Genomic DNA, 22,874 nt, shown 5'->3' with positions numbered 1-22,874 from the left:
TGCGCTATTAATACTGTGCGTCTTTCTTATTCATCACAAGATACACACATTCTGTATTTCTGAACTCAGCTCCATTCTGTGCTTTTAAATAAGTTGTAAAAAGTTTGTTAGTGTTGAGCACAGGAAACTAAGACCTGGTAAAATATAAAAATATGGCCTGATATAGAGTTCGGAGGGCTCAATTGTGGCGCCCTCATTCAGAGACGGGCAGGCTGTAGGGGTTCCACCAGTCGAGCCCCAGTTGAGTCTGGCGTTGGAAAGGTTCCTCCGGCGGCCCGAGGGAGAGGGGGCCACAGAGAAAGGGCATGCCACTGTCCTCACTCTGTAAAGTGGATAGATGAATGTCCTTTTTTCCCTCTCTGTCACCACCTGGTGGTGTGGCACAGAAGAGACAGTAATGACGCTCACACCCATTGGGAAAACGTCCAGGCTGTGGGGTTCATTTGTTTTTTGTTTTTCAAAAACAGACTCCCACTTTGGGATAAAATAATGTTGAAAGTTTGGTAGATGGCCATCAAAATGAACGGCGCCGTGCACAAAACCTTCCGTACCTTAACAGCAACTGCATGACAGAGGCTCTGTTCAAGGTAAGAGGTCCTCTCTGGGTTGGCTCTCATCTCTAAATCTGACAGGTGGCGGTCCATCGAGACGGCAGAGGTTGTGTCCTCAGCCACCGACTGTCCGTCAACCTTTAAATCAGCTTCATTATATGAACAGGAGTCAATCCATTTCCTTCATATTGATGGGAAGGTAAAATCTCTAAAAGTGGTGGGAAGAAGGCAAGGGAGAAAAATCCTGTAAAGGAAAGTACATGCCTGCAGCCAATGCATATTTTGGCCGAATTGCATGCTGTGCCCAATTACACTTGCTGAACTGCCTTACTTGCTATACTTGACCTAACTTGCTATAACTAGCAAACCTATCACATCTACCTACTGTATCTACCATACTTAACCTACTAGCCTAACCCGCCATGCCTCTCATACTTGCCATACCTATCTAACCTACCTAAAATAATCCACCACACCTAACCTACCATAACTAGCAAACCTACCATATCTACCTACTGTATTTACCATACTTAACCAACTAAGCTAACCCGCCATACCTCTCATACTTACCCTACCTATCTAACCTACGCGAGCTAATTAACCCCACTTAACGTACCATTGCTAGCATACTTACCATATCTACCATACTTAACCTACTGACCTAACCTGCCATAGCTCTCCTACTTACCATACCTATCTAACCTACCATAGCTAATCTACCAACCCTAACCTGCTGGCGTGTCGGATCAAGCACATGTTGCTGCCTGCGCTTCTGCTTGGATGCGTAGTTCTGCTTGTGTTTAGTGTGTTACTTCTGCCAGCCATCTTTGTTGGGCTGTTAACCTGAAGCCCTCTTCTCGCAGAGACAGGGTTTGCTCAGAGGCGTCTGAAGGATGGCTGTGCGCAGAGGACACTTGTCCCCGTGTTTGGAAGCCACTTGCTCTGAGCGTCCTCTTCCACGTGATGCAAGACCTGCACCTGCTTTTTAAAATAACAAAACCTAGACCAATGTGAGCCCACTCTAGAAACGTATTTAGTTTGTATGTATGTATATATGCATGTATGTACGCGTGCATGTATGTATATGTATGTATGTATCTATGCATGTCAGTCTGTGTGTATGTAGTATCTGTATCGTATGAACCTAGCCAAAGAAGGCAGCAGAGCACTGCGCAGGGTCAAGCACAAGCATAAGGATAGGAGAGGTCATTGCGCTGTTACCAGTGTTTCCAAAGTTTTCTTGGGGTGGGAGGCCCAGGACGTCCCTGGGAAGGGTCAGGCTTGCTTGGCACACAACACAAGTGTTGTCCTGTTTCACGAGTGACACTTCATAACTGTCGGCTCTTCAGCCAATTTAGTTGTAAAAATTATTTCTCAGAGATGACTTTGTCCCCCAGGCCCCACCGTACATGTGTGCACTCATTTCAGTCAGTCGGCGTCAGCGCGGGTATTTACAGCATTTGTACATTTCATCCGCTACAGCTCTTCACGGCGGCCCTTTCGGACACATCATCATCATCACTGGCCATTGCGCCACCTTCAGGAGCTTTCCACAGCTCGCAACACTCTGAACACTTAATCACCATCATCATCGTCACCATCATCATCATCACCACCATCATCATCACCATCATCACCACCATCATCACCACCATCATCATCACCATCATCATCGTCACCATCATTATCATCTTCACCATTATCATCATCATCTTCACCATCCTCACAACCATCATCATCATCACTAAACATGGTGCCCCTTCAGGATTCTTCAACAAATGTCAACACTAAGAACATTTAATAATCATCATAACCATCATCATCACCATCATCATCCTCACAACCATCATCATCATCACTAAACATGGTGCCCCTTCAGGATTCTTCAACAAATGTCAACACTAAGAACATTTAATAATCATCATAACCATCATCATCATCACCATCATCATCATCATCATCACCATCATCATCACTAAACATGGTGCCCCTTCAGGATTCTTCAACAAATGTCAACACTAAGAACATTTAATAATCATCATAACCATCATCATCACCATCATCATCATCATCATCACCATCATCATCACTAAACATGGTGCCCCTTCAGGATTCTTCCACAAATGTCAACACCAAGACCATTTAATAATCATCATAACCATCATCATCATCACCATCATCATCATCATCATCACCATCATCATCACTAAACATGGTGCCCCTTCAGGATTCTTCCACAAATGTCAACACTAAGAACATTTAATAATCATCATAACCATCATCATCATCATCATCACCATCATCACCACCATCATCATCACCATCATCATCGTCACCATCATTATCATCTTCACCATTATCATCATCATCTTCACCATCCTCACAACCATCATCATCATCACTAAACATGGTGCCCCTTCAGGATTCTTCAACAAATGTCAACACTAAGAACATTTAATAATCATCATAACCATCATCATCACCATCATCATCATCATCATCACCATCATCATCACTAAACATGGTGCCCCTTCAGGATTCTTCAACAAATGTCAACACTAAGAACATTTAATAATCATCATAACCATCATCATCATCATCACCATCATCATCACTAAACATGGTGCCCCTTCAGGATTCTTCCACAAATGTCAACACTAAGAACATTTAATAATCATCATAACCATCATCATCATCATCACCATCATCACCACCATCATCATCACCATCATCATCGTCACCATCATTATCATCTTCACCATTATCATCATCATCTTCACCATCCTCACAACCATCATCATCATCACTAAACATGGTGCCCCTTCAGGATTCTTCAACAAATGTCAACACTAAGAACATTTAATAATCATCATAACCATCATCATCACCATCATCATCATCATCATCACCATCATCATCACTAAACATGGTGCCCCTTCAGGATTCTTCCACAAATGTCAACACCAAGACCATTTAATAATCATCATAACCATCATCATCATCACCATCATCATCATCATCATCACCATCATCATCACTAAACATGGTGCCCCTTCAGGATTCTTCCACAAATGTCAACACCAAGACCATTTAATAATCATCATAACCATCATCATCATCACCATCATCATCATCATCATCACCATCATCATCACTAAACATGGTGCCCCTTCAGGATTCTTCCACAAATGTCAACACCAAGACCATTTAATAATCATCATAACCATCATCATCATCACCATCATCATCATCATCATCACCATCATCATCACTAAACATGGTGCCCCTTCAGGATTCTTCCACAAATGTCAACACTAAGAACATTTAATAATCATCATAACCATCATCATCATCATCATCACCATCATCACCACCATCATCATCACCATCATCATCGTCACCATCATTATCATCTTCACCATTATCATCATCATCTTCACCATCCTCACAACCATCATCATCATCACTAAACATGGTGCCCCTTCAGGATTCTTCAACAAATGTCAACACTAAGAACATTTAATAATCATCATAACCATCATCATCACCATCATCATCATCATCATCACCATCATCATCACTAAACATGGTGCCCCTTCAGGATTCTTCAACAAATGTCAACACTAAGAACATTTAATAATCATCATAACCATCATCATCACCATCACCACCATCATCATCACCATCATCACCACCATCATCACCACCATCATCATCACCATCATCATCGTCACCATCATTATCATCTTCACCATTATCATCATCATCTTCACCATCCTCACAACCATCATCATCATCACTAAACATGGTGCCCCTTCAGGATTCTTCAACAAATGTCAACACTAAGAACATTTAATAATCATCATAACCATCATCATCATCACCATCATCATCATCATCATCACCATCATCATCACTAAACATGGTGCCCCTTCAGGATTCTTCAACAAATCTCAACACTAAGAACATTTAATAATCATCATAACCATCATCATCACCATCATCATCATCATCATCACCATCATCATCACTAAACATGGTGCCCCTTCAGGATTCTTCAACAAATGTCAACACTAAGAACATTTAATAATCATCATAACCATCATCATCATCACCATCATCATCATCATCATCACCATCATCATCACTAAACATGGTGCCCCTTCAGGATTCTTCAACAAATGTCAACACTAAGAACATTTAATAATCATCATAACCATCATCATCACCATCATCATCATCATCATCACCATCATCATCACTAAACATGGTGCCCCTTCAGGATTCTTCCACAAATGTCAACACCAAGACCATTTAATAATCATCATAACCATCATCATCATCACCATCATCATCATCATCATCATCATCATCATCACTAAACATGGTGCCCCTTCAGGATTCTTCCACAAATGTCAACACTAAGAACATTTAATAATCATCATAACCATCATCATCATCATCATCACTAAACATGGTGCCCCTTCAGGATTCTTCCACAAATGTCAACACTAAGAACATTTAATAATCATCATTACCATCATCATCATCATCATCACCATCATCATCATTATCCATTACCGACCTCGGTGACCCCTTCAGGAGTCTTCTGCAACTCTCAGCGTTCGGAAAACTTAATCAACATCATCTTCATCATCATCAGCATTTCCATCTTCATCATCCAGCAGAATGTGCAATATTAAGCAATGTTTAAGACAAAGCTTTGACTCAGACATTACTGTTGAGGCAGACAACCACCTGAGGCAGAGAGGCCCTTTCACATGCCATGGGGGGGGGGGGGTCTTAGGGTGTCTGAAAGTCAACTCAACACTTCTTACCCAGCCGGTAGAGCACGATGTTTATCAATGTGTTGAATGCAACCATCGCTCCCAGGGTTATTGCCTGCATCCTTACGCGAGGTATCTCCGGGCCACCTGGAGAGGAAATCACAGAATCCTGTCTTTAACTTTACATAACAGATCATAGGATGACTTGTAATGTCCTCAGTGTGTGTCAAGTCATTCCAATGAATATCGGTGTGTACGAAGACTGATCACTGAGTCTCAGTGTGTGCCAAGACTGGTTACTGAGGAAAACTGGTCACTGAGTCTCAGTGTGTAGGCAAACTGGTCACTGAGTCTCAGTGTGTGCCAAGACTGGTTACTGAGTCTCCGTGTGTGCCAAGGCTGGCCACTGAGTCTCACAGTGTGCCACGACTGGGCACTGGTCTTGGTGTGTGCCAAGACTGGTCACTGAGTCTCAGTGTGTGCCAAGACTGGTCACTGGTCTTGTTGTGTTCCAAGACTGTTCACTGAGTCTCAGTGTGTGACAAGATTGGTCACTGAGCCTCAGTGTCTACCAAGACTGGTCACTGAGTCTCAGTGTCTGCCAAGACTGATCCATGAGTCTCAGTGTGTGACAAGACCAGTCACTGAGTCCCAGTGTGTGGAAAGACTGAAAGTGCCTTTCAGTACCTGCCAGGATTGACCATCGGCTCTCTGTGCATGCCAAGATTGATCAATGAATCTTACTGAGAACCCTGAAAAATCAGTGTGTATTGGTGCGAGAACAGAATCTGTGAGGGTTTGCCCAGTGTTTGGGCTGGATGTAAGTCTCAGTTTAATGCAAGATAGGTCAGTCACTCAGTGTTTCTACAGAGACTGGCTAGTGAGCCTCAGTGTGTGCAATGTCTTGACTGAAACTTACTGCATGTACCAATTCAGCATTATACCTCACTGAGTGTGCTGCATCTTGACTGCCACTTACTGCATATATAAGGATGGACTGTTACTCACTGTATGTAACATTTGTGCACTGTAGCGTAGTGTGTGTGCCAAAGCTGGACTGTGTCTATGAATGTTTTCAAAGTCTTAACACTGAATAACAGTTGCTGCAAAGGCTGAAAAAGAAACTTTGGTATTTTTCAAAGTTGGGCAATGTCTATTTGTATGTGTGTGTCAGTGCTGACCATAGCCTCTCGGCGTTTGTCAATGCTGATCATAGCCTCTCGGTGTTTGTCAATGCTGACCATAGTCTCTCGGTGTGTGTCAGTGCTGATCATAGCCTCTCAGTGTTTGTCACTGCTGACCATAGCCTCTCTGTGTGTCAGTGCTGATCATAGCCTCTCGGCGTTTGTCAATGCTGATCATAGCCTCTCGGTGTGTGTCAGTGCAGACCATAGCCTCTCAGTGTGTATCCCTGCTGACCATAGACTCTCGGTGATTGTCAATGTTGACCATAGCCTCTCGGTGTGTGTCAGTGCAGACCATAGCCTCTCAGTGTTTGTCACTGCTGACCATAGCCTCTCTGTGTGTCAGTGCTGACCATAGCCTCTTGGTGATTGTCAATGCTGACCATAGCCTCTCTGTGTGTGTGAGTACAGACCATAGCCTCTCAGTGTTTGTCACTGCTGACCATAGCCTCTCTGTGTGTCAGTGCAGACCATAGCCTCTTGGTGTGTGTCAGTGCTGACCATAGCCTCTCTGTGTGTGTCAGTGCTGACCATAGCCTCTCGGTGTTTGTCAATGCTGACCATACCCTCTCAGTGTATGTCAGTGCTGACCATAGCCTCTCTGTGTGTGTCAGTGCTGATCATAGCCTCTCTGTGTGTCAGTGCTGACCATAGCCTCTCGGTGTGTGTCAGTACAGACCATAGCCTCTCAGTGTTTGTCACTGCTGACCATAGCCTCTCTGTGTGTCAGTGCAGACCATAGCCTCTCAGTGAGTGTCAGTGCTGACCATAGCCTCTCTGTGTGTCAGGCCAGACCATAGTCTCTCAGTGAGTGTCAGTGCTGACCATAGCCTCTCTTTGTGTCAGTTCTGACCATAGCCTCTCGGTGTTTGTCAATGCTGACCATAGCCTCTGTGTGTGTCAGTGCTGACCATAGCCTCTCGGTGTTTGTCAATGCTGACCATAGCCTCTGTGTGTGTCAGTGCTGACCATAGCCGCTTAGTATGTGTCAGTGCTGACCATAGCCTCTCGGTGTCTGACACTGCGCCTCTCTGTGTTTGTCAATGCTGACCATAGCCTCTCGGTGTTTGTCAATGCTGACCGTAGCCTCTGTGTGTGTCAGTGCTGACCATAGCCTCTCGGTGTTTGTCAATGCTGACCATAGCCTCTGTGTGTGTCAGTGCTGACCATAGCCTCTCAGTATGTGTCAGTGCTGACCATAGCCTCTCGGTGTCTGACACTGAGCCTCTCGGTGTTTGTCAATGCTGACCATAGCCTCTCGGTGTTTGTCAATGCTGACCATAGCCTCTGTGTGTGTCAGTGCTGACCATAGCCTCTCAGTATGTGTCAGTGCTGACCATTGCCTCTCAGTGTGTGTCAGTGCAGACCATAGCCTCTCAGTGTTTGTCACTGCTGACCATAGCCTCTCTGTGTGTCAGTGCAGACCATAGCCTCTCAGTGAGTGTCAGTGCTGACCATAGCCTCTCTGTGTGTCAGTGCTGACCATAGCCTCTCGGTGTTTTTCAATGCTGACCATAGCCTCTGTGTGTGTCAGTGCTGACCATAGCCTCTCGGTGTTTGTCAATGCTGACCATAGCCTCTCGGTGTGTGTCAGTGCAGACCATAGCTTCTCAGTGAGTGTCAGTGCTGACCATAGCCTCTCTGTGTGTCAGTGCTGACTATAGCCTCTCGGTGTGTGTCAGTGCAGACCATAGCCTCTGTGTGTGTCAGTGCTGACCATAGCCTCTCAGTGTTTGTCACTGCTGACCATAGCCTCTCTGTGTGTCAGTGCTGACCGTAGCCTCTCGGTGATTGTCAATGCTGACCATAGCCTCTCGGTGTGTGTCAGTGCTGACCATAGCCTCTCTGTGTGTGTCAGTGCTGACCATAGCCTCTCGGTGTTTGTCAATGCTGAACATAGCCTCTCGGTGTGTGTCAGTGCTGACCATAGCCTCTCTGTGTGTGTCAGTGCTGATCATAGCCTCTCTGTGTGTCAGTGCTGACCATAGCCTCTCGGTGTGTGTCAGTACAGACCATAGCCTCTCAGTGAGTGTCAGTGCTGACCATAGCCTCTCTGTGTGTCAGTGCAGACCATAGTCTCTCAGTGAGTGTCAGTGCTGACCATAGCCTCTCTGTGTGTCAGTGCTGACCATAGCCTCTCGGTGTTTGTCAATGCTGACCATAGCCTCTGTGTGTGTCAGTGCTGACCATAGCCTCTTAGTATGTGTCAGTGCTGACCATAGCCTCTCGGTGTCTGACATTGCGCCTCTCTGTGTTTGTCAATGCTGACCATAGCCTCTCGGTGTTTGTCAATGCTGACCATAGCCTCTGTGTGTGTCAGTGCTGACCATAGCCTCTCGGTGTTTGTCAATGCTGACCATAGCCTCTGTGTGTGTCAGTGCTTTCCAAAGCCTCTCAGTATGTGTCAGTGCTGACCATAGCCTCTCGGTGTCTGACACTGCGCCTCTCGGTGTTTGTCAATGCTGACCATAGCCTCTCGGTGTTTGTCAATGCTGACCATAGCCTCTGTGTGTGTCAGTGCTGACCATAGCCTCTCAGTATGTGTCAGTGCTGACCATTGCCTCTCAGTGTGTGTCAGTGCAGACCATAGCCTCTCAGTGTTTGTCACTGCTGACCATAGCCTCTCTGTGTGTCAGTGCAGACCATAGCCTCTCAGTGAGTGTCAGTGCTGACCATAGCCTCTCTGTGTGTCAGTGCTGACCATAGCCTCTCGGTGTTTTTCAATGCTGACCATAGCCTCTGTGTGTGTCAGTGCTGACCATAGCCTCTCGGTGTTTGTCAATGCTGACCATAGCCTCTCGGTGTGTGTCAGTGCAGACCATAGCTTCTCAGTGAGTGTCAGTGCTGACCATAGCCTCTCTGTGTGTCAGTGCTGACTATAGCCTCTCGGTGTGTGTCAGTGCAGACCATAGCTTCTGTGTGTGTCAGTGCTGACCATAGCCTCTCAGTGTTTGTCACTGCTGACCATAGCCTCTCTGTGTGTCAGTGCTGACCGTAGCCTCTCGGTGATTGTCAATGCTGACCATAGCCTCTCGGTGTGTGTCGGTGCTGACCATAGCCTCTCTGTGTGTGTCAGTGCTGACCATAGCCTCTCGGTGTTTGTCAATGCTGAACATAGCCTCTCGGTGTGTGTCAGTGCTGACCATAGCCTCTCTGTGTGTGTCAGTGCTGATCATAGCCTCTCTGTGTGTGAGTGCTGACCATAGCCTCTCGGTGTGTGTCAGTACAGACCATAGCCTCTCAGTGAGTGTCAGTGCTGACCATAGCCTCTCTGTGTGTCAGTGCAGACCATAGTCTCTCAGTGAGTGTCAGTGCTAACCATAGCCTCTCTGTGTGTCAGTGCTGACCATAGCCTCTCGGTGTTTGTCAATGCTGACCATAGCCTCTGTGTGTGTCAGTGCTGACCATAGCCTCTCGGTGTTTGTCAATGCTGACCATAGCCTCTGTGTGTGTCAGTGCTGACCATAGCCTCTTAGTATGTGTCAGTGCTGACCATAGCCTCTCGGTGTCTGACATTGCGCCTCTCTGTGTTTGTCAATGCTGACCATAGCCTCTCGGTGTTTGTCAATGCTGACCATAGCCTCTGTGTGTGTCAGTGCTGACCATAGCCTCTCGGTGTTTGTCAATGCTGACCATAGCCTCTGTGTGTGTCAGTGCTTTCCATAGCCTCTCAGTATGTGTCAGTGCTGACCATAGCCTCTCGGAGTCTGATACTGCGCCTCTCGGTGTTTGTCAATGCTGACCATAGCCTCTCGGTGTTTGTCAATGCTGACCATAGCCTCTGTGTGTGTCAGTGCTGACCATAGCCTCTCAGTATGTGTCAGTGCTGACCATTGCCTCTCAGTGTGTGTCAGTGCAGACCATAGCCTCTCAGTGTTTGTCACTGCTGACCATAGCCTCTCTGTGTGTCAGTGCAGACCATAGCCTCTCAGTGAGTGTCAGTGCTGACCATAGCCTCTCTGTGTGTCAGTGCTGACCATAGCCTCTCGGTGTTTTTCAATGCTGACCATAGCCTCTGTGTGTGTCAGTGCTGACCATAGCCTCTCGGTGTTTGTCAATGCTGACCATAGCCTCTCGGTGTGTGTCAGTGCAGACCATAGCTTCTCAGTGAGTGTCAGTGCTGACCATAGCCTCTCTGTGTGTCAGTGCTGACTATAGCCTCTCGGTGTGTGTCAGTGCAGACCATAGCCTCTGTGTGTGTCAGTGCTGACCATAGCCTCTCAGTGTTTGTCACTGCTGACCATAGCCTCTCTGTGTTTGTCAATGCTGACCGTAGCCTCTCGGTGATTGTCAATGCTGACCATAGCCTCTCGGTGTGTGTCAGTGCAGACCATAGCCTCTCAGTGTTTGTCACTGCTGACCATAGCCTCTCTGTGTGTCAGTGCTGACCATAGCCTCTCGGTGTGTGTCAGTGCAGACCATAGCCTCTCAGTGTTTGTCACTGCTGACCATAGCCTCTGTGTGTGTCAGTGCTGACCATAGCCTCTCGGTGTGTGTCAGTCGCAGACCATTGCCTCTCAGTGAGTGCAAAGACTTGCCATTGCCACTCAATGTGCACCAAGAATTGACTGCTCTCTAACTGAGTGTGAAGTTTAGTCACTGATTGTCAGTGGCTGTGTATGAAGATATTGAGTGCAGGGATCTCGGCCTTCACATATATTCATCTACTGCAAATCATCAGCTACCAACATATCATCAAGGTAAACATACATAGAGAAATACATATTTGCTGTTCTAACCCAACATCTGCTTACCTTGTTTTACCTTGTCGATATTTTTTTAGAGAATATTGTGGAGTCGATATTTGTGCAGATCACTACTAAAATCTATGGAGCACATTTACTGTTTTTTCATGTAATGCAACTTTCACTCTCAATATTTGCACATATGTGGTGTATTTCTGCTGTCTTCTTGTACTGGCGCACTGTGTGCTGCATAGCAGCAGTGCAGGCACCCTTACTCCATAGTGCAAGGGGGCTTGCACTACTGGCAGGATTGTTATTGTGCAGTAAGAGACACCTTCCCGAACAAAAACAATCCTTAAAGGCATCTTCCACTTTTTATGCGTGCTCCAGAAGGCAGCACACATGGAACGAGGAAGTAATGAGGAGAAATAAAGATATTTCTAACTGGTATGCCTCAGGATCACTATTCTGGTGTAAATCCAGGTGTGCAAGTCTTTGTAAATCTGGATTTGCATCAAAATATATTGATTGAGCCACAGGAACACCCGTTCTCCACCCATGTAACTCCTAACTCCAGTCAGCCCAATGAGCTGCCTAGTGTTACACTGTATTTACTAAACCACGCAGAGCCACGCTGAGTGCAACCATGCGAAGCCTTTTCTCAGTGCCAAAAGCTCTTTGTGCGGCTTTGCACTAAGAGGGGGTTCTTGGAGCGTTACTTGGGTGGATCAACCCAAGTCAAGTCAAGTCAGAGAATCTTATATAGCGCGCATGTCATCGCTAGGTCTCATGGCGCTTGCAGAAACTCCAGAGCCTGGGGGACAAATCCTATAACGTTAATTTTGGTCGCACACTCAATTGTTTTTTTGATTATAAAGCTAATATCTCCTTGAAGCAGGAATTAACAAGGAGAAAATATTTATTTATGCATAACATCTACAGATTACATGTGCGCTTCAGGACACAGAACTAGTCCAAATGCGTGTCATCCTTCTGAGTTTGTGTAGGCACAGGAATTTGTACTGGAAAGGGATGCTTCCAGTACATATACTACACTATACAACACAAACACACCTCTGCACCTTGGTGCTAGGATGTGCGTCGAGTAAGGAATCCTAATTAGAGCACCAGCACAGGGGACGAACGAAGCAGCAGCCCAGTGATAGCTGATATGGCCCTACACAGTTTTTACCTTCCTTCTGCCTACACAGTCCAGCAAATGTGTCTGCTGCATTGCATGTGCTGCTATTAAGTGTGATCCGTCAGTTGCCAGACTGCATCCGACGCACTACTAGATAAGAGAGGGGGCCTTCAACACCCCTGTCCAGACTGCATTTCACTAACCACTGCCTTCATATCAGGTTTAATCACCTCTGTCCTGAGAGATTGCATCAGAATTACCTGCAGGTGAAGTTTGATTCATTCTGTGATCTCTCCTTGGTGCTGTCGGAGCCTCCACTAATGCTCAGGATACTCAGAGGTGCAGGAAGCTGTGAGAGGCACTCGGGTCTCAGCTGCATCTGATGAGCAGCCTCTGGGAGGGTTCTATAAAAACAGGTACAGGCACTTAGAAAGAGCTGATGGTGGTATTGTGCAATCTGTGTGTGAGGGGGAAATGACGAGTGTGCAGAAAACAGCCTAGAATAACCTCCATATCTCCCTCCTGAAGAGTGTGTGCATGTGGTGAAGCTTCAGACAACACCCCAACATAAGCCATGTGTCACCCTGGACTGTGTGTGAGGGTGTGTATGTATGAGTGTGTGACAGAGAGAGAGAGAGAGAAGAAGATGAGCAAATGGAGGATAAATGATATGCCTCCTAAGTCGTGTCAGCGTGGACTGTGTGTGAGTGTGTGTGTGTGTGTGCGTGAGTGTGTAACAGAGAGAGCAAGGGATGAGAAGATGATCAAACTAAGGATAAATGATATGCCTCCTAAGTAGTGTCAGCGTGGACTGTGTGTGAGTGAGTGTGTGACAGAGAGAGAAAGAGAGAAGATGATCAAACTAAGGATAAATGATATGCCTCCTAAGTAGTGTCAGCGTGGACTGTGTGTGAGTATGTGTGTGTGAGTGTGTGACAGAGAGAGAGAAAGAGAGAAGATGATCAAACTAAGGATAAATTATACGCCTCTTAAGTCATGTGTCACAGTGGACTGTGTGTGAGTGTGTGTGTGTGCGTGAGTGTGTGACAGAGAGAGAGAAAGAGAGAAGATGATCAAACTAAGGATAAATTGTACGCCTCCTAAGTCATGTGTCACAGTGGACTGTGTGTGTGTGCATCAGTGTGTGTTTGGTGACAGAGAGAGAGAAAGGGAGGAGAAGATGATCAAACTAAGGATAAATGATCTGCCTCCTAAGTAGTGTCAGCGTGGACTGTGTGTGAGTGTGTGTGTGTGTGTGTGTGTGTGACAGAGAGAGAGAAAGAGAGAAGATGATCAAACTAAGGATAAATTGTACGCCTCCTAAGTCATGTGTCACAGTGGACTGTGTGTGTGTGCATGAGTGTGTGTTTGTGAGTTTGGTGACAGAGAGAGAGAAAGGGAGGAGAAGATGATCAAACTAAGGATAAATGATATGCCTCCTAAGTAGTGTCAGCGTGGACTGTGTGTGAGTATGTGTGTGTGAGTGTGTGACAGAGAGAGAGACAGAGAGAAAATGATCAAACTAAGGATAAATTATACGCCTCCTAAGTCATGTGTCACAGTGGACTGTGTGTGAGTGTGTGTGTGTGCGTGAGTGTGTGACAGAGAGAGAGAAAGAGAGAAGATGATCAAACTAAGGATAAATTGTACGCCTCCTAAGTCATGTGTCACAGTGGACTGTGTGTGTGTGCATGAGTGTGTGTTTGTGAGTTTGGTGACAGAGAGAGTGAAAGGGAGGAGAAGATGATCAAACTAAGGATAAATGATCTGCCTCCTAAGTAGTGTCAGCGTGGACTGTGTGTGAGTATGTGTGTGTGAGTGTGTGACAGAGAGAGAGAAAGAGAGAAGATGATCAAACTAAGGATAAATTATACTCCTCCTAAGTCATGTGTCACAGTGGACTGTGTGTTAGTGTGTGTGTGCGCGTGAGTGTGTGACAGAGAGAGAGAAAGAGAGATGATCAAACTAAGGATAAATTGTACTCCTCCTAAGTCATGTGTCACAGTGGACTGTGTGTGTGTGCATGAGTGTGTGTTTGGCGACAGAGAGAGAGAAAGGGAGGAGAAGATGATCAGACTGAGGATAAATGATCTGCCGCAGAAAACAAGCTCTACTCTGCTTATGAGCCCCAACTCAGGTGCAACTGGTTTGGTGTTGCTTGTATTCCGGTTCAGAGGTCACTTCATCTGGAAGTTGGGGCTGGGCTGTTCCTATTACAGCAGGACCAAGGTTATTTTCATATGGCTGGTTAGTATCTGAGGTGGCATGGTGGGCAAAAGAAACAATGGACTGGGGTGTGCCCCAAGTAATTGCCAGCAGCTGAGATGAATTCAAGCATTCCATCCATCACTTCTTGCACTGTTCAAGGATACATACATTCTGTATGCACCATGTTCATCAATTATAAAAACTAGACAGATAGTGGGCCATATTCACAAACCTTATTGTGTAGTACGTTTAGAAGTACTGCAGTAGTACTGCTAAAGTACCACAGCATGCCTTTCACAAACCCAAGAGTGTAAATCTCCACTTCTCCTATCTCTTCTGCGGGTAGATCCTCACACATCTAAGCTTACTACTGAGTAGGACATATGGGAGGCATGGGGAGGAATTGCTGGGAAAAGGGGTGCATGCACTACTAAATGGGAGAAGTTTAGGAAGGAGTAAGGATGGGTTTAGCGAAGATCAGGGAGAGGCTTGCCCATCGCTTTTCCCAAACTGCACTTCTTACTACAACCAAAAAGGCACCCAGAACAGTAGCAAATTACTCCACCTCAGAGCAAGAGTAAGTCTAGCACTACACATGGCCAACCACTGGCACTGCAACACCTACCCATAGAAAATAGTGGTGGGACAGAAAAAAAATAAACTTTAACGAAATTATTTAAAATAGTTAAAAATATAAATAAATACATTTTAATCTTAAAAATCTCTTAAAATAAAACATTTATCATTTAATTAAGAAATATTTTAACAATCATTTTTCATTTATAAATCAACTAGTTTTTATTAAAATATAATTAAATGACTTAAAATTAACTCCATACATCATTTTTTTATAATTATTAATGCAGATTAAAAAATTACATTTTTAACCTTGTGTTAATATTTTGTATTTAATGTAAAATATTTAACATAATTAAAGATTTTTTGTTTGTTTTATGATTTAAATAAATATAAAAATGAAATATGTTTGCTTTTTTTGCGAGTTAAATATATTTTTTCACTTTTTCCTACACTTTACCATAGGGAGACTCCAAAGTCGGGTGGAAATCTCCCAATAGTAAAGTATAGGTAAAATTAAAAACGTTTATTACATTTTTCAATAAATTACAATAAGAGAATGGAGACATCTTTGGGACTTACTGATGTATTTCATTTACATAATATGGCTATCCTGAGCATGCAATGAAATAAGCTGATATTGTATGATCAAGTGACTAGCATTGCACATCTATGGTTTCAGACAGATGGACATTATGGGGCCGATTAAGCATTAAGTTGCATCACTCTTGCACCATGCAAGGTGGCGCAAGGGCAATGCAACTACTAAGTTAGATTTATCAAGTCAAGCAAGGCCACCTTGCGTGGCCCTGAGTGGGTGGATAATACTAGAGTAACACCGCACATCTCAAATCGCTGCGTTCCGTTACTCTGCCCCAGGAAAACATTTCATGGGTGGAGCGTAGGTGTTCTCACGCACCCACCCATGGATTTTGGCTCATTCCTAGATTTACCATTACTGGTAGACCTGAGAATGCATCAAAATGTTACATCTCTGCAGTTGAATCATAACGAAGAGAAATATATTTATATTTATTTCTCCTAGTTTTTTCATCTTTCTAAATGTGCTGCATTCTATTCTGTCGGCAACGCAGGAACCCTTGCGCCGTCGCAGGCCCCCTTACATCACGGCACGAGGGTGCCTGTGTTGTCATTAGTCAGCACATTGTGCCTCAGCGAAAGGAAAGGAAAGGAAGGCACCGTATATTAAATACGGTACATTCCTGTCCTTAATGCAGCACAGGTGGGTTGCTGCGCTGCGTGAATAATTGATAAATCTGCCCCTTTGTATTTGTACTTTGCTGGAAAGATGAACAGATTATGGTTGAATTTCTTGAGCTGAATGGTGATGTAGGGTACTCGGCATCAGTTTTTTTCCCCGGATGAGGTCCCTGCAATAAAGAGGTCCAAGGAATTGATGCCTACCACTTCTGTTAATTATTGTCATTACAGCTGTGAGGGGCATCCACTCCATCTTGGGGTCTGTGAGACGCTGAGGTACCAGACAATTGCTCTTACAAAGATGGCGGACCACACATCTGGTTTGCGGCTAGCCCGCTGACTGTTACTGATCACTAGGAGTCAGAAGGGCTCGCCAGTCTATCTTCTTCTGGTGCTTTCTCAGATCTGGTTGCAACCTCAGGCGAATACATTGTATTTAGGGCTACTTTTGTACTCCTTTGTGTATTTGCATGTAATCTGTTAGACCTGTCAGCCCTAGGGTGGTCTCCCCATCTATTTTTGATCGCGCCTCATTTTTTCCACCTTAATTTTTATGTTGGACCTAGGTCTCCGGGCGCCTTTTCATTGCCAATCAGTGTTAAGGTGCAGGTGCTCCCTTCTCCCAAGATGGCTGCCACAGGCCCCTGCTACTGCGGAGTGGTCTTTATTAGTAGCACCCTAGCTGCCAGGAGCTGGCTGGAACCCCACAACAATGTTGCGACACCAGCCCGCCTTTTTTGTCCCATAGGTAGAATGGGGAAGCTCCTGGAAGGTGCTGGAACCTTCTAGAAGGGAGGTGTGGTTTTTACTTTTGCCGCCTTGGATAGAGGTCACCTGACCTAGGGCTACTTAACAGAGGGAGGGAACATTTTCTAGTCAGTTGGCCAGTGGGAGTAAAGCAGACCTGGGGAAAATCCACGCAGGAGTTTAGGCGGTAGGGCCTAGCCAGGGACTTATGCCTCTGAAAGTGACAGGACTTAGGTACTGCCTTTTAAGTGAGTGAGGGATCCTGTACAGCCCACTGATCTAGCCCAGTGATAGGAGAACCCAGGGGCCATCTGCTAAGCTTGACTAGGAAGGAACTAGTCACCAACTCAGTCCCTAACCCCAAGGAACAGAACCCCCCAAGGGCGCCAGTGACATCTGCGCCCCAAGAACTGAATGCTGAAACTTTATGTCAGAACTGAATGCTGAAACTTCATGCCAGAACTGAATGCTGAAACTTTATGCCAAAACTGAATGCTGAAACTTCACGTTACGATTGAATGCTGGACTGCTGGGGATCAACCAGGTACTAGCGCTGTGACCCCTGCGCTCCCGGACCTGGCTTGAGATCCCCTGCATCAATCCACGTTGAGCGCTGAGCGCTCCCGCTTAATTTGACCCACCCCCCTGACGCGGGGACCAGAGCGCGCTCACCGCCGCGGCCCGGAGGCCGAAAGCTTGCACCATCATCACGTCGAGGCCCGCGGAGAAGCCCGGGGCCCCATCGCTGCCGTCGCAGATGCTGGCGGAGGTGTGAGAGGCCGTGACCGTCCCCCGTCGCTGAGGTATCGACTGCGGAGTCCGGGGACTCAACCCCCCTGCTCCCCGGAAGGCGTGGGACGGACCCGGTGCGCCCCCTACAGATCGGGAGCGGCACCGCACCCTACGACACTGGTTCCCCTCCGTGGGAGTTCCCCCCGTTCACCGGAGACTCTGACACCCCTCCGAGGGAGTGCCCCCTTCCTTGGAGACTGCTGCGTATCAGTGGACCGCCTACTTGAGGCTTGTCAAGTACGAGTAGCGCTGTGTTTGTAGGCTCTGCTCGGAAGTGTCCTATGCCTGATTATTACGAGTAACGCTGTGTTCATAGGCTCTGCTCAAAAGGGTTCAAGGCTCGCTTATTACGAGTAGCGCTGTGTTTGTAGGCTCTGCTCGGAAGTGTCCTATGCCTGATTATTACGAGTAACGCTGTGTTCATAGGCTCTGCTCAAAAGGGTTCAAAGCTCGCTTATTACGAGTAGCGCTGTGTTTGTAGGCTCTGCTCGGAAGTGTCCTATGCCTGATTATTACGAGTAACGCTGTGTTCATAGGCTCTGCTCAAAAGGGTTCAAGGCTCGCTTGTTACGAGTAGCGCTGTGTTTGTAGGCTCTGCTCGAAAGTGCCCATGCCTGAGTGTTACAAGAAGCGCTGTGATTTCGCACGGAAGCGCTAGTGGTGCCATGAGTCGCGGTAGGCCCGCGAAGTCTGCCCTGAGTCACTACTAGTTCCCAGGTGTGGCGCTACGATTCCCAGTCCTATATTTTACCGCGCTGATCATTAGTCGCTACGCGGGGTGCCCACGGCAGAAAGCAATACTAGAGGGAGGAGGAGCGCAGCGCTAGGATTAACCGCTGTGTTTAACGCTCCCCCAGGTGCGCCAGATATTACCACGGAACCTATAAAGGAGGGCTCCTGCCACTGGTGCTAAGGTATACAAGTGTGACCTATTGCCCCATAGTGAATCGCTGGTGATTATAACGCTGATGTAATCAGGTACTGCCTAGGGCACCATTATGAAATGCTGGTGAATCAAATGCTATACGATGTAAATAATGCCATTGACATCTAATGAACTGCATTTGCCTCTAATGAACTGCTTTTACATCTGACTGCTTATATAAACTTGAGTCTTTTGCATAAATCCTACTGTGTGGCGTCCCTTATTGTGTGCATCTCCTGCTTCAGAGGATGTGTGTGTTGTATGGTCGCTTTACACATAAGCCTTTGGGTGCCCAGCCGCTCGAGTCACGTTACCCCCTTAGGGCTTAGTGACCCCAGGTCTTACATAATCCCTTATACCACTGCATTATTTTGGGACTCATAAGCAGTGGCGGTTACTTTATATGGGCATTGGGGCATCGCCCACTGATTATTTTGCCCCCAGGGGTCCACCAGCAGCAGGACTAAGTTTTACTAAATTTCAGCCGCCCGCGGCACGGCAGCACGGCAGCAGTCAGCTGTCTCTCAGCTGCGGGCAGGCATGCCATTCATGACGTCACTCACGGGGGAGGGGAGTTGTTGGAGCAATTTGGCTTGCGGCTGCAATCCCTGAGACGTTGCAGCAAAAATGTGCATGTCGGGTTGGCCGGGTGCCTTTCCCTGGCCAGCCCGACATGCGCAGTCTTACTGAAGCCGCAGCCACACAGCCTCCTAAGGAGCAGCAAGGTCTCCTGCCGCAGGCCAATCCAAGCTCTGCTTTAGCATAGCAGTGCCTGGATTGGCTCCTTTAGTCAAGTCGGGGCTGGGGCATGTCCAGGAGCATAGGGGGCATATTGACCAATCACTGCATGGCTTTATTGTAAGGCCGTGCAGTGATTGGTGGTCATGGACATGGTCATGAGTTGTGACTCATCGTCATTAGCCCTGCTTTCTCTGCTCGGGGTGCTCCCCTCCCCTCCGTTCATGGGTAGTCGTACGTTCCATTGGCAGTTGCACACAGAACAGAGATGGAGTGTGAGCGAGTGAGAGAGAGTCAGCCATCACAAGCCCCCTCCCCTGCTGCTGCTCAGCAGTGTGTGCCACGGTGCCACTGCCATCGCCAACATCGCATCGACCTGAGAGGCCCGCTGAGCACAGGCAGTCAGACTGACTCAGCCACTACTCGGCTCGGGGCCTGTGGAAAAAGGATCAACGTCGGGACACACCACAGTGCTCTGCAACACACACTCGACAGTGTAGTACTGAGTACCGTATACGTACGGAGTCTGCTACACGAGCTAATATTTATTATTATTATACATATAAATAATTATAAATTAATTTGTGTTGTTGCAAGTGATGTGGCTGCAGCTGTGCTGCTGCTGCATCATGTCACTGGTAGGCCCTGGCCTCCTGGCCAGGGCCTACCAGTGACGTGACGCAGCAGCAGCAGTGAAAAATTGAATGTTTTACAAATGTTTCTTTGTTTGTTTTTAGACTTGCCTTGTTTCTTTATAAGTAGGTCAGCGTGCGTTTATAAATTTGTTCTAAAATGTGTATTTTGGCATGCCCATTGATATGTTATGTTCTCTTGATATTCTGCAATATTTGGCCCAGGTATGGCATGACAACGCTACCGGCATTGCAGGACTGCCCACACAGTGCCAAGGTTTCCAATGATTGATTCAATTTGTGAACGTATGCGACAGTCACAGTAGCATGAATCTTTATGTTAACATTGCTGCATTAGGTGAATTTATGAACTACAGTGACCGCTGACTGTTTTATGGGTGACACTAGTGAGCTTTACTGAATCGCATGTTCAAGGCTCGCCCAGGAGTCTGAAGAGTGCACGCTCTCGTGAGCTCCCTGTTTTTTTCCACTCCCACGCCTTTCAATTATATGCCCATGCGAGCCCAGGCAGGTACACTTTCCAAGAGCAGCCCAAGCTGTGAGCTTCTGTGGCTAGGGAGCGCTTTTGGGGCCTTTGAAAGGCCGTGAGAAAAATGACCATAAATAACTTAATCCTGCGGCTGGATTTCCCTGGATCTAGTTCTCCATCAGTGCACTTCACAGTTGTGATTGTGTTTGCACAAATTAAATTTTAATGTTTTCATTGAATTGCTTATTGCAATCGTGAGTCATGCCACTGAGGAGTCTTCTCACTAGTATATCGAAATCGGCTGAATTTTGTCTGATTTTGAACTTGTATGAAATGTTGCGATGCCTCAATTACTGTGCATAAAACATAATTCTTCTGATGTGTTCAATATGTAACCTTTCACACATTTACAGTATAGGGCATACAGTTCTCGGAGGACAGTAGGCGTGGTCATTCCCCTGCAGAAATGCCATTTGTGGTAACGGGTGATACGTATGCTGTGATTTCCTAGTGCCAGGGCTACCTAGACCCGATTCCACCTGATGCCCCCTTCTTCCAGCTCCACTTTCTGTGCATTTATCTCACTCGTGTTGCCTGCTTTCTCTCTTAATTGCCATTTCATTGTCTTTCTCCCATTCATTCACTCCCTTTCTCAATAAGTTTTTTCTTTCCCAGGGTCAACGTATGATGATGAAAGAATTAACTCTTGGTCCCCAGAAATGACTGCCGTTGGCCAGGCACAAATTAGGTGCTGCCAAGTACTAGAGGCTGGAGGTTTGTGTCGGTGTGTGGTAGGTTGCTGTTATTCTGAGCTGTGTTGATTAAAGGACGGTGTCATTTCTCTAAGAAACACTGCCCATAAGCTCACTCATGCAATAGGTGGTGGCCATCTTGTGTTGTTGCATACAGCTTTTGAGTTTGACGTGTGGGGAATATGAGGCAGGAGTCCGAATAGTGGGATTGCACTTTCAAATTTGCTTGAAAATGCACCATTTGCCAACTCTTTTTTCAAAATCTTCTCGGGAGGAGAACCCACCCGAATCCCCGTAAGTGGTTCAGGCTCACTCGCTAGGCTCGCTCGCCGAAGTGAAGTACGACAATTGTTTTACGCCCACCGCTTTCAAATGTCACCATCCGCCACTGCTCGTAAGAGAAATATGCATAGCCCCATTTATCTGTAGTCTTTTAGTGGCTGGGCCATGGTGCTGATAGATTCCTTGTACTGACTCTACATTAGCACACAGGAGCAGGTGATCTCAGCCTCAGTAGTCTGTAAAAAAACTCCACTTGAGAAGTGGCTTGGACGGTCATTTATGACAAAACTTGGCCTATGAACCAGTTGACATAGGGGTTTATGTAGCTGTTTCCATAGATGATACACAGTCGCATAGCACTGTGTCAGTTTTAATTACAGTCACTGGCCATTCATTTCAGACTGCACACCCTGGTGTCCAGTTAAGTTTAAATCACCAGTTAAGTTTCCTCCAGTTAAGTTTGAATCACTGTGGGCTATGCAACCCATTATGACTTTCTGACACAGGTGAGAGGTGACCTACAGCTCAGTCCTATGCACATATCCTAAAGGCAAAATCATTTTATTCTCCATGTTATAGACACATGTTATTTGTCCTGATGAAACCCATGGAATGAGAGCGTTGGGTTGAAACATCATGTCAACATATTTTCAAGGGCTTTCTCTTGACAGTTGCCTTTAAAGAAGGCGTACTGCTTGGACTTGGTTCACCATGTAGCTCTATGACATCCTTGAATGTGCATGTGTATCATCATTTTTTAGTCAAGTTATTACTATTTTTTAGCACTGCACCGTCTGCACTATTATATATACATTTACTATCCATGAGGGAATAAAAGCACAATACTCTGGTTGCACAAAGGCTACGTGGTTTAGTTTTGATGACATGTTTTGAAACAATTAATTAGTATTAACAGGTTGAATTAACACACCACGTGTGCAAATGAAGCACAACATAATGTCTGCCAGGATATTTCCTGCAAGAAGAGGAATCTATAACTACTGAAGCTTTCATGGAGATCACCACCAGGAAGTGAGTCACCCAAGAGCCAGTCTGTGAACATATGGATTCTGCACTGAGTGTGAGTGAGGTGAACATGCACTGTCCTGACCTAGAGTGTGAGTGTGGTGTGTCTGCACTGTCCTGACTCTGAGTAAGGTGAA

The 22,874-nt window shown here is 46.1% G+C and overlaps 1 protein-coding gene across 1 annotated transcript in view; it reads right to left on the bottom strand.

Annotated features, from left to right (window-relative positions):
- The window catches only part of LOC146830149 (butyrophilin subfamily 1 member A1-like), a 158,615-nt gene that overhangs the window by 116,683 nt on the left and 19,058 nt on the right, over positions 1–22,874 (bottom strand). The window contains exons 2-3 of the mRNA XM_085604019.1: positions 12,609–12,752; positions 5,390–5,485 (exon numbers count right to left, since the gene is read on the bottom strand). Coding sequence (XP_085460145.1) covers positions 5,390–5,485; positions 12,609–12,630 — 118 coding nt within the window. The 5' untranslated portion in view covers positions 12,631–12,752. The remainder of the gene's footprint in view (positions 1–5,389; positions 5,486–12,608; positions 12,753–22,874) is intronic.

Source organism: Triturus cristatus, chromosome 5_1, assembly GCF_964204655.1.
Source record: "Triturus cristatus chromosome 5_1, aTriCri1.1, whole genome shotgun sequence".
NCBI classification, from domain to species: domain Eukaryota; kingdom Metazoa; phylum Chordata; class Amphibia; order Caudata; family Salamandridae; genus Triturus; species Triturus cristatus.
Note: the sequence above shows the minus strand (reverse complement) of the source record. Positions and strands in the feature narration are given on the sequence as shown.